At 52.5% G+C, this 12,500-nt stretch overlaps 1 protein-coding gene across 1 annotated transcript; it reads right to left on the reverse strand.

The window, feature by feature from the left end:
- Positions 1-2,777: 2,777 nt before the first annotated feature.
- LOC118515754 lies at positions 2,778-3,413 on the reverse strand. Its single transcript, XM_036062058.1, has one exon. The coding sequence runs from the start codon at positions 3,411-3,413 to the stop codon at positions 2,778-2,780; it is 636 nt and encodes a 211-aa protein (XP_035917951.1).
- Between the last annotated feature and the right edge of the window lie 9,087 nt (positions 3,414-12,500).

The raw sequence follows: 12,500 nt of genomic DNA on the forward strand, positions 1-12,500 counted from the left end.
GTACGTCCGGTCCCGCTCCAGATTCCGAACACCAGTCCTGGAGTGTTCGTTACCTGGATCGTTCAGCCGGTGATGGACCCTGCTGTCCTCCTCGATCTGCATGCATATCGGGATGAGACCGGCCAGCAGCACGGCCGTCTCACCCCTCACCGTCCGGAAAGCCCGACAGACACGAATGGCCGTCGTCTTCTGCACTCGCTGCACCAGTCTCCGACATTGTTGCAGCTGCAGTCCCTCCGACCATACTGGGGCACCGTAGCGCAGGATGGAGTCCGCTACTGCCGCCAGCAGTCGGGCACGCGACGACTTCGGGCCACTGTGGTTCGGCATGAGGCGCGTTACGGCTTCCGCAGCTCTCATGGCCTTCGCTGCAACCTGCTGAACGTGCGGCAGCCATGACAGGTGGTCGTGCAACCAAACTCCAAGATAGCGGATGGAGCGCTGGGATTGCACGGCCACACCCCTGATGTTGATGCTGACGACCGGATGACGCTTCAGCGTAGATATCAGCGTCATTTCCGTCTTCTCTGGTGCCAACGAAAGATGGTTCCGGTCCAGCCAGTCCGTAATTGCCGCGATGGCTCGTTCAGCAGTCGAGGAAGCGGCCTGGGGTGTCGTTGCGGGGACCAAGACAACAAGGTCATCAGCGTAGCCAATAACCTCGGCCCCCTCCGGCAACTGGACACCCAGGACCCCGTCGTACAGCACGTTCCATAGTGTGGGTCCCAGTATGGAACCCTGCGGAACGCCCACACTGATGCTCCGCTCGACGGGGCCCTCGCTGGTATCAATAACCAGCCGCCGATCCTCAAAGTAGCTTTTCAGCATCTTCTGCAGCGATGACGGTACCCCCTTGTCCCTCAGCGCGTTGGCAATGGCTTGCCAGGGCGCAGAATTGAAGGCGTTGCGGATGTCTAGTGCCACCACCATCAGGCAGCGCTTGTCTCGGGCGTTGGTACGGCGAAAGGACATGGCCGTCCTGCCCGCTTCGACAACGCGCTGGATCGCACTGATGGTTGATCTGCCTCGCCGGAACCCGTACTGCCCGTCCGACAGCCGTTCTGCTTCCGGTTCCTCCAGGAACTCGTTGAGGCGGTTAAGAATTAGGCGCTCCAACACCTTGCCGAGTGCGTCGAGCATGCACAGCGGCCGGTAGGAGGAGCTTTCCCCGGGAGGCTTGCCAGGCTTTGGCAGCAGTACCAATCGTTGCCTCTTCCAAGGCGCTGGAAACGCACCCCGGTCAAGGCAGTCCTGGTACAAACGGACGAAGACCTCCGGGTACTTCCTAATGGCCGTCTTAACCGCCGCATTGGGGATACCGTCCAGTCCAGGCGCTTTCCGGTTCGCCATCGATCCCACGATGGACAGCAGCTCGCCTACGGTAACAGGGGTCAGCGGTGATCTCTGCTCCTCGGTGTCTTCGCTGGGCGATTCGGCTTCCGGCCAGTCAACAGGCGGATGTGTCGGGAACAGATCGTTAGCTATCCGCTCCAACACGACACGGTCTGTCTCAGGAGGCACGAAGCAGCCACGAAGACGAGACATGACCACCCGATAGCCGGCCCCAAACTCGTTGGTTTCCGCCTGTTGAATCAGCTCGTCGAGCTGCGCTCGCTTGCTGGCACGGACAGCCTTCTCCACGGCTCTCCTCGCCGACCGATGATGAGCAGCCATGATGCTGCGCTCCTGCAGGTCGGTGGTTCGAAGCATTCGCTCATGCACAGCCGCACACTCCTCCCGAAGACGTAAAATCTCCGGAGTCCACCAGAAAAGGTCTCGATGGGGGTCACGATGCGACATGGTGACGCGCTCCATCGTGTCGTCGCATGCATCTAGCATGGCGTCGACCATCCCCTCCTGGCTGACGGCTCGCTCCGGGAAACCAGCCGTCTGGAGTGCGGCTACGAATGCCTCGGCCGAAAACTGCGTCGTCTTCCATCTACGGCCAGCGTGCCGATAAGTGGTGGATGACGAAGAGGACCCCTGTCCCCGCTGACGATGCTGCTGCTGATGTCGCTGCTGCCTCCCGTTCGAATGACGATGCTGCTGCTGCTGGTGCTGCTGCTGCTGCTGCTGCTGATGCTGCTGCTGCTGCTGCTGCTGTTGTTGCTGCTGTTGTCGTCGCTGCTGCTGGTCAGGAGTAGGAGGCCCCACGGTGAAAAAGATGTACCGGTGGTCCGATGCTGTGTAGTGGCACGAAGCGGTGTTCGCTGCCACCTCCCAAGTGTCCGGACGAGCGATGGATGTGCTAGCGAAAGACACATCCACAACACTGGGAGTGGCGACTCCGTTGCCCACGAACGTCGGGACCGAGCCTTGGTTTAGAACCACAAGCCCGAGCTGCCTGATGGTGTCCAGCAGCTCTTCACCGCGCCGGGTGGTGCGTTGACTACCCCACTCCTCATTCCAGGCGTTGAAATCGCCTGCCAGGACGATACGAGGGTGGGGTTGGGCCTCCAACTCCACCGCCTCCAGAAGTTGCTCGAACTCGCCGGTGTTGAGTCGCGGAGGGGCGTAGCAGCTGATGAACACCACCCCTCCAATCTGCGCAGCAGCCAACCCGGGCATGGCACAGCGCCACACCCGCTGGATCGGAAGGTGGCCGGTTGCCACCACAGCTGCTCTCCCCGACGAATCCACCGCCCAGTTTCCGCTGCCCGCCGGAGGCCGATACACCTCTGACAGCAGCAGCACGTCGACCCGCTTCGTGCGGGCTGTTTGCAGGGCCAGATCCTGAGCGATGCGTCCACCACCCAGGTTGACCTGCATTACCCGCATTACGCCCGCGAATGCTGGTTCTGGCGGCACGATGAGTGGCCCACACGATGGGGCCCCTGGCAGACAATGCACTTAGCTGCCGAAGTGCACTGGCTAATGCGGTGGCCCTCTTCGCCACACTGCAAACACAGACCCGACCGGTCAGACGAGGCACGACAGTTTCGTGCCAGATGCCCCATCAGAAGACAACGGAAGCAACGCTGACGGTCGAGTGGCTTCTTCGGCACTTCGCGGATGCCGCTGACGCATTGGCACAGTGTCAGCTTCTGCCCGATGAGAAGCCGTGCCTTTGCTAGTGGGAGCCGCACTCGAGCTCGCTTCGTGCCATCACGGAGCTCCCAGAGCTCGACACGCGCGATTCCCGGCTCTGCTCCCAGCTTCTCCTTGATGGCGAGCTCCACATCACTCTTCTCGGCCAGGGAGTCAATGTTGGTGACGAGAAGCTCTCCCATCTCCGTCACCACACGGACCACGCCATCCTCGCCGAGTGCCAGCTGGATCCGGCGAGCCAGCTCAGCGCTGTCCACATTCTTGCGTATTGGGACAATGAGATGACCTTGCGCGGTCCGACGCCCCATCCCAATATCTGCCCTGACGTCTTGCAGCTCCTGTGATGAGCGCAGCTTCACGTACATCTCCGTCCAGGTTTTGTCTGGACCGGGGACCACCGCGATGCGATCGGGTCGTGCAGGACGCCCCTTGGACTGGGCACGATGCTGCTGATGTTGTTGCTGCTGGCTCTGCTGCTGCTGCTGGCGCATCTGAGGTGGCCGGTATAGCTCCTGATGCGGTTGCTGCTGCTGCTGAGTCGGGCGTAGCGCTCGGCTATTACGACCGTTCAAGACCGTTGCCCAGGTCATCTGCTGCTGCATTGGCTGGAGTTGTGGCCACTGCTGCTGATGTAGCGGTTGCTGCTGCTGACGCTGCTGCTGCTGCTGCTGCTGCTGCTGCTGCTGGCCCATTGCCGACACTGCGACCGTCCGTCGCTGCGGCTGTGGCTGGCTACGCTGCTGCTGCTGCTGCTGCTGCTGCTGCTGCTGCTGCTGCTGCTGCTTCTGCTGCTGCTGCTGCTGCTGCTGCTGCTTCTGCTGCTGCTGCTGCTTCTGCTGATGCTGATGCTGCTGCTGCTGCTGCTGCTGCTTCTGCTGCTTCTGCTGTTGCTGCGAAGCCTTCTTCGCTCGGTTGCGTTGTTGCCGGCTGCGTTTCGTTCTGGCACTGCCCTGGCCACCAGACTGTGCCGAGGAATGTAGTACCGTCAACGAACGCATTCCTTCCTGAACTGCTTCCAGCATGCACTTTAGAGCAACCTCGCGCTCCCGGCTGAGTCGCAGCTCCTCAGTAAGCGTCTCCACTTGCTTGGCGAGGGTCTCCAGCATCTTGTGCTGAAACTCCTGCGCAGACGCTTCTCCGCCGTCAGGGATCACCACAGATGTGGATATCTCCCCTTCTACTTCCTGCGACGCCACCACCGTCTGCTCCAGGGTGGAGGCATCGGAGAATTCACCATCATCCTCCTCTTCCGATGTTTCAACAGCTTCCGCTGATCCGACCGACCGTGGTGTCACCGGAGAGGGGGAAGGGGTGTCCGACCGCTTCCCGGGAGCTAACAGCGACCGCACTCCGGAACGCAGCACTCGCCCCTCCATTCTGTGCCAGAGGGAATGACCGTCCGTCGTTAAAATCCCTTTGACAAGTTCTCGCGAAAACCGTGAAGAACGGGTTTTTCCGCTCTGGGGGGGTGGTGGTGGGTGGTAGGCAGGTACGGTGCTGTGTTTAGTGATGTCTTCTCACGCCGCGTCGATGGAGGGGTCGGATGCTGGGGTGCAGCCGGAAAATTTGGAAGACCCAAAAGACGCTTTTCCGGGCGTAACTCCCCCAAATGAAGTCCGATCGCCTCCGGTCCCACGACGTTTTTGTGCGCGTTAATGCTGCGCACAACCTTGCCGAAGAAACTGACGCTCTAACTCTCCTGCTTCCCCGGGAAAATGGCGGAAAAGCGTTAAAAACAGGGTTTTTCCGCTCTGCGGGGGTGGTGGTGGGAGGTAGACAGGAAAGATGTTGTTTTCCGTTGTCCTCTCTTCACGCCGCGTCGATTTAGGGGTCGGATGCGGGGGTGGGGCCGGAAAATTGGGGAAACCCCAAAAACGCTTTTCCAGGCGTAACTCCCCCAAATGGCGTCCGATCACTTCCGGTCCAGAGACGGTTTTGTGCGCGATGTTAATGCGCACCACCTTGTTGTATATCTCGACGCTCTCAATCCCCTCCTTCCTCGGGAAATTCGCAAAAAACCGTAAAAAACGAGGTTTTTCCGCTCTAGGGGGGTAATGGGTGGTGGTAGGGGGTCGGAAATGGGTTCGATGGCTTCGTCTCTGCAAGCCGCGTCGTTTGATACCCCACTTGATGGGGTCCGGTGAATGGTTGGGAAACGGTGGGTGCCCGGAAAAACACTATTTTCCAGGGGGGGTGGGGGAAAACCCTTGCGGGGGGGTATTCTCCGTTGAAATCGGACACCCCTCCCCAAACAAACCCCTATCGGGAGACGCACCGTTTTCCCGGTAGGCCCGGAAAACTCTTCAGCAACACGCTTTTCCGGCTGTGGCGCCGCCTGGTGGTGGAAACCTGCTGGATTTTCCCGCTTGGTGGGTGGGGGGCACTCGCCCGGACAACTCCCTCGAAGAGCCGGAACCGCTATCTACCCTCCTTCCCCGGGAAAACTCGGGAAAACCGTCACCGGGGGTGGTTTTTCCGCTCTGGGGGGGTGGTGGTGGGTGGTGGGGGGGCGGGGTGGTCACAACCGGATTCCCCTCCTCGAGACGCGTCGATGGAGGGGTCGCACGCCCGGATCGGTGGACTGGCCACCCGGGACGCCAAGAATCGGCCAGAGGGCCCGCCGGGAACTCCAGGAAACCAGGGCGGACACAACCCGTCCGAACACCGGGTGCTCCGCAAGGGGGATGTTCCGTCCGGATCTTCACTTCCAGAACCGGAATCAAACGGCCGTTAACGGTTTTTCGCGTCAGGGGGGGCAAAAAGCCGCCATTTTGAGAAGGCGAAAAACGGCGTCCTTTTTTTGAACAAAACTTTGTCCCCCTGTATCTCACTCAGTTTTCATGGGATCGACACCAAACTTTCACAAAGCGTTCTTCTCACTGAGACGCACAAATCACTATATGGCAGCTTCCACGTAGGTCCTAAGCCGGCTGAGTTATTCACTGTTCAATTTGCAAATTTTGCCACGTCACCACTTCCGGAACTCCATCATTTCCGGCACTTTGAGGGTATCAAAAGATGCGCCCCAACGGCGCGCTTCTTTTGCACTATCACTTTTAACAATCCGTCAAGAATCCACAAAGTTATTCGAGAAAAACGATCCCACGAAAAACTCCCTCAATTTTCCGAATTTTCCGGAAAAATTCGGCTGGGAGGCGTAGGACCAGGATCGGGGGCCGCACACGTGAAATCACTGTCCTAACTTAACTTTTCACCGATTTTCCTCGAAAACACTTTTTTCTCACGGAGCACCACACAAACACGTCTGTTCAGTTCGGCTGCTCGATCGCCACTACAGGGATAACTGGCTTGTGGTCGCCAAGCGTTCATAGCGACGTGACTTTTTGATCCTTCGATGTCGGCTCTTCCTATCATTGTGAAGCAAAATTCCCCAAGCGTAGGATTGTTCACCCTTTCAAGGGAACGTGAGCTGGGTTTAGACCGTCGTGAGACAGGTTAGTTTTACCCTACTGGTGTGTGCTAATACGTGCTATCGTAACGGAACTCCTGTGCAGTACGAGAGGAACCACAGGTACGGACCACTGGCTCAATACTAGTTCGACCGGACTTTGGTATGACGCTACGTCCGCTGGATTATGCCTGAACGCCTCTAAGGTCGTAACCAATCCGAGCTGATAGCGCTTCAAAACCTAATGGGCAATCGGAAGCTAGCGGGCCTAACAACCCTCCGAGATCCGCTGGAACTGCCTCTGCAGCCTGGCGCCTCATCCCCGCTTCATAGACTGGGCCGCATCGCGCGGGGTCGCACTGCACGTGTTAGTACCTGACCATAGGGAACGCCGGTGGCCGCCGACCTCGCCGACCGTGGACTTGACTAGTTTCGATGCCCACCGACCGCCCGCAAACGACGGGACTTCAGGCTAGGAGTTTCAAGTTGTAGAGATGCGTTCGCATCGATCCTCTCAGGCGACCTACGCCTGGTGGTGTTATGGTGGACGCAAGGCACGTCCTGGCCCGGTAGTATGTACAAGAAAATGTACAAGTCCGGGAATACGGGGTGCATCGTATGTAACGTTCGATGTACATATAAAGCCTGGTAGGTGTTGGGATTATATCTGCAACACGGGCATTATCGAAAGATGGTTAAGTGGAGTCACCCAATGGGTGCCGTGCGTTATCAGGTACGTAATGCACAGTAGAGATACATTGTCGGGAGGTGGAACCCGAAAAATGTACAAGTCCGGGAATACGGGGTGCATCGTATGTAACGTTCGATGTACATATAAAGCCTGGTAGGTGTTGGGATTATATCTGCAACACGGGCATTATCGAAAGATGGTTAAGTGGAGTCACCCTATGGGTGCCGTGCGTTATAAGGTACGTAATGCACAGAAGAGATACATTGTCGGGAGGTGGAACCCGAAAAATGTACAAGTCCGGGAATACGGAAAAGTTCCCCATGAAAGGCTGGGGATACAATTATTGATACAAATAATGTGCCTAAGGGTACATTTATTTTTCTAAGTCCCAGAAATCCGTCACTGAACATCACGACTTACAAACACATCTTCCCTCGGTCCTCCCATATACGGCACCGGGACAAGTATGAACAATGAAAATCATGTGTGTATGAAACATATAATGTGCCTGAGAGCACATTTTTTTTCTAAGTCCCAGAAATCCGTCACTGAACATCACGACTTACGAAGACATGTTCCCCCGGTCCTCCCATATACGGCACGGGGACAAGTATGAAGAATGAAAATCATGTGTGTATGAAACATATAATGTGCCTGAGAGCACATTTTTTTTCTAAGTCCCAGAAATCCGTCACTGAACATCACGACTTACGAAGACATGTTCCCCCGGTCCTCCCATATACGGCACCGGGACAAGTATGAACAATGAAAATCATGTGTGTATGAAACATATAATGTGCCTGAGAGCACATTTTTTTTCTAAGTCCCAGAAATCCGTCACTGAACATCACGACTTACGAAGACATGTTCCCCCGGTCCTCCCATATACGGCACCGGGACAAGTATGAACAATGAAAATCATGTGTGTATGAAACATATAATGTGCCTGAGAGCACAGTTTTTTTCTAAGTCCCAGAAATCCGTCACTGAACATCACGACTTACGAAGACATGTTCCCCCGGTCCTCCCATGTACGGCACGGGGACAAGCATGAAGTATGAAAATCATGTGTGTATGAAACATATAATGTGCCTGAGAGCACAGTTTTTTTCTAAGTCCCAGAAATCCGTCACTGAACATCACGACTTACGAAGACATGTTCCCCCGGTCCTCCCATATACGGCACGGGGACAAGTATGAAGTATGAAAATTTTTGGTCACAGCGTGAAATCCCTCTAATGATCATGAAAATAGCATCGGATCACTTATCTGACCATAAAAAGTGAACCAAAACCCTATTTGGACAAACTTTTTGGTCCTATGAAAAATTCACTTTTCATATATGTCATGGTCGAAAATTTTCTAAGTCCCAAAAAATCACATATTCTCGAATATCTCGAAAACTACTTATCGGACAGGGGTCAACCAAGGTGTTTTAGAAAGGTCTTTACTAGCTCTATTTAATGAGCCATAGCGACTTTCAAGTGATTTTTTGACACTTTTTCGCATATCGGCATCCTTGGTTCCCATACTGGCCATAGGCCATAGGGCACCGAACGGCCAACTTTTGGTCCAGGGGTGAAATTTTTTTTTCACGAGATTTTGATGAAAATGGCTTCGGAACGCGTTTCTAATAATGAAAAGTGAAACCAAACAGTATTTGCGAAGAAAAAATTGTCCTATGAAAAAATCACTTTTCATATATGTCATGGTCGAAAATTTTCTAAGTCCCAAAAAATCACATATTCTCGAATATCTCGAAAACTACTTATCGGACAGGGGTCAACCAAGGTGTTTTAGAAAGGTCTTTACAAGCTCTATTTAATGAGCCATAGCGACTTTCAAGTGATTTTTTGACACTTTTTCGCATATCGGCATCCTTGGTTCCCATACTGGCCATAGGCCATAGGGCACCGAACGGCCAACTTTTGGTCCGGGGGTGAAATTTTTTTTTCACGAGATTTTGATGAAAATGGCTTCGGAACGCGTTTCTAATAATGAAAAGTGAAACCAAACAGTATTTGCGAAGAAAAAATTGTCCTATGAAAAAATCACTTTTCATATATGTCATGGTCGAAAATTTTCTAAGTCCCAAAAAATCACTTATTCTCGAATATCTCGAAAACTACGTATCGGACAGGGGTCAACCAAGGTGTTTTAGAAAGGTCTTTACAAGCTCTATTTAATGAGCCATAGCGACTTTCAAGTGATTTTTTGACACTTTTTCGCATATCGGCATCCTTGGTTCCCATACTGGCCATAGGCCATAGGGCACCGAACGGCCAACTTTTGGTCCGGGGGTGAAATTTTTTTTTCACGAGATTTTGATGAAAATGGCTTCGGAACGCGTTTCTAATAATGAAAAGTGAAACCAAACAGTATTTGCGAAGAAAAAATTGTCCTATGAAAAAATCACTTTTTCTTAGGGTACGGGTCAAAAATTTTCTAAGTCCCAAAAAATCACTTATTCTCGAATATCTCGAAAACTACTTATCGGACAGGGGTCAACCAAGGTGTTTTAGAAAGGTCTTTACTAGCTCTATTTAATGAGCCATAGCGACTTTTTAGTGATTTTTTGACACTTTTTCGCATATCGGCATCCTTGGTTCCCATACTGGCCATAGGCCATAGGGCACCGAACGGCCAACTTTTGGTCCGGGGGTGAAATTTTTTTTTCACGAGATTTTGATGAAAATGGCTTCGGAACGCGTTTCTAATAATGAAAAGTGAAACCAAACAGTATTTGCGAAGAAAAAATTGTCCTATGAAAAAATCACTTTTTCTTAGGGTACGGGTCAAAAATTTTCTAAGTCCCAAAAAATCACTTATTCTCGAATATCTCGAAAACTACGTATCGGACAGGGGTCAACCAAGGTGTTTTAGAAAGGTCTCAACAAGCTCTAAATAATGGGCCATAGCGACTTTTTCGTGATTTTTTGACAAATTTTGTCATATCGGCATCCCGAGTTCCCATACTGGCCATAGGCCATGGGGCCCCGAACGAAAAAATTTTGGTCCGAGGGTCAAAATTTTTTTTCTCATAAATTTGTTCAAAACGCCGTCGGAACGCGCCTTAGATCATGAAAAGTGAAAAGAAACAGTATTTTGCAAAAGTTGGGGTGGCCTATGACTTACATGGCCACGTCCTAGGTCCGAGTTCCCGAGGTCGTGTTCTTCAGTGGCGGAAAAAAATGGCCACTTGTGGGAGATGCAAAATGTTCATTTTGTATTATAGGGGACACACTATCGAAGCGAAAATTTCAGAAATGGCCTAAAACGTGAAGAAATGATGGGGTATGTACGAAAAGAAGGTTTTTATGGTCAAACGGTGAAAATTTTTTTTTTATGAAAAATTTTGGTCTCCCACCGTTCATGAATTTCTAGGACCAAAAATCGAAAAATTTGAAAACTTCACGATCGAAAGGGAAACGCATATGTGGTGTTCCTAGGTGTGTACGGTGTACGAAAAACGGGTTCACGATGAGATATCAGGCAAATAAGTGGACCTAAAGTGAGTTATACGGGTAAGACGAGGTGTCCAAAGACCGAAATAGGGGTACCAACTGAGAACGAAATGAAGGTCCCCGAAGTCGCCATACAAGTTATAGGAGGTGTCCAAAGTACGAAAAGAGTTCCATATTCGGCTGTTCCTACTATATGGTTCCCTGATTGCTGCTCCAAGGAGTAGTGAGGATGTGTCCAAAGGTCTGTTGGGGGTATCGAGGTGATACCCTCGACGGACAATATGCACGAAAAGTGGTTCGATGATCTATCCTGTAGGTCGTACGGCAGCCATACCCGGCTGGAAGTACCGCGGTAATTCCGCAATAAAACGTTCGCCAGACGAACAAACAAATTGAATTAGCTCATCGTAGTGTACGGAAACGAAACGAAAATGTAAGGTGATTAGGGATCCGGGAGCAATCTCGCGATCCCATGGTTCGGTGTAAGAAATGATACGAAGTGTTCATAAGTCTCCTCTGGAGGCAGAACCATCGTAGCAAAGTTCGGGAACCCAAGGGTCACAAAAACTCGTAGGACGATATCCACGAATAATCGGGGACTTGTGGGGACTACCGTGCCCTGACAAGTCAACTACACCTTAACTGGTGATGGTCGTCCTACGGGGACCTGCGGGGAACAAAAGGGTCACTAAAACTCGTAGGACAATATCTCCGAATAATCGGGGACTTGTGGGGACCACCGTGCCCTGACAAGTCAACTACACCTTAACTGGTGATGGTTGTCCTACGGGGACCTGCCGGGAACCCAAGGGTCACAAAAACTCGTAGGACGATATCCACGAATAATCGGGGACTTGTGGGGACTACCGTGCCCTGACAAGTCAACTACACCTTAACTGGTGATGGTCGTCCTACGGGGACCTGCGGGGAGCAAAAGGAGTCAGAAACAATCGTAGGACGATATCCACGAATAATCGGGGACTTGTGGGGACTACCGTGCCCTGACAAGTCAACTACACCTTAACTGGTGATGGTCGTCCTACGGGGACCTTCAGGGAGCCGCAGTAAGTCGCAGGTCGTATGCGAGCCTTGATTGGTCCTGTTGGGGGCGTGCGGGGTGTAATGCCTCGGTACGTCAAATGTTGGTGTACGATGTACATCGATAATCTGACATCCTCCTCAACAACCTTTGCTCGTGTGGTTATTGGCGCTGTGGAGTCGGTGTACTGCCGCAGGTCAATGAGAGTGGTCACAACAAAGATTGTGTCACCTGATGAACGTAGAAAGAGAGTCTGCGGGGACTGGTGCCCTGGTAGACAAAAAATATCGAACAAGCAATTGACGAAGACGAATTCTGGTTGATCCTACCAGTAATATACGCTTGTCTCAAAGGTTAAGCCATGCATGTCTAAGTACAAACATAAATGAATGTGAAACCGCATAAGGCTCAGTACAACAGCCATAATTCACAAGATCATCCACCCAACAGTTACTTGGATAACTGTGGAAAAGCCAGAGCTAATACATGCAACATGCCGGGACCGCTGTCCGCTTGCGGGCGGTGGAACTGGTGCACTTATTAGTAAAACCAATCGCCTCCGGGCGGCTTGAGTTGAAGTCTGGATAAGGATGCCGATCGTATGGTCGCTTGACCGACGACAGATCTTGCAAATGTCTGCCCTATCAACTATTGATGGTAGTGTAGAGGACTACCATGGTTGCGACGGGTAACGGGGAATCAGGGTTCGATTCCGGAGAGGGAGCCTGAGAAATGGCTACCACATCCAAGGAAGGCAGCAGGCGCGTAAATTACCCAATCCCGGCACGGGGAGGTAGTGACGAGAAATAACAATATGGACCTCTCTAACGATGGTCCATAATTGGAATG

Source organism: Anopheles stephensi, unplaced genomic scaffold (genome assembly GCF_013141755.1).
Source record: "Anopheles stephensi strain Indian unplaced genomic scaffold, UCI_ANSTEP_V1.0 ucontig187, whole genome shotgun sequence".
In the NCBI taxonomy this organism is placed as follows: Eukaryota; Metazoa; Arthropoda; class Insecta; order Diptera; family Culicidae; genus Anopheles; species Anopheles stephensi.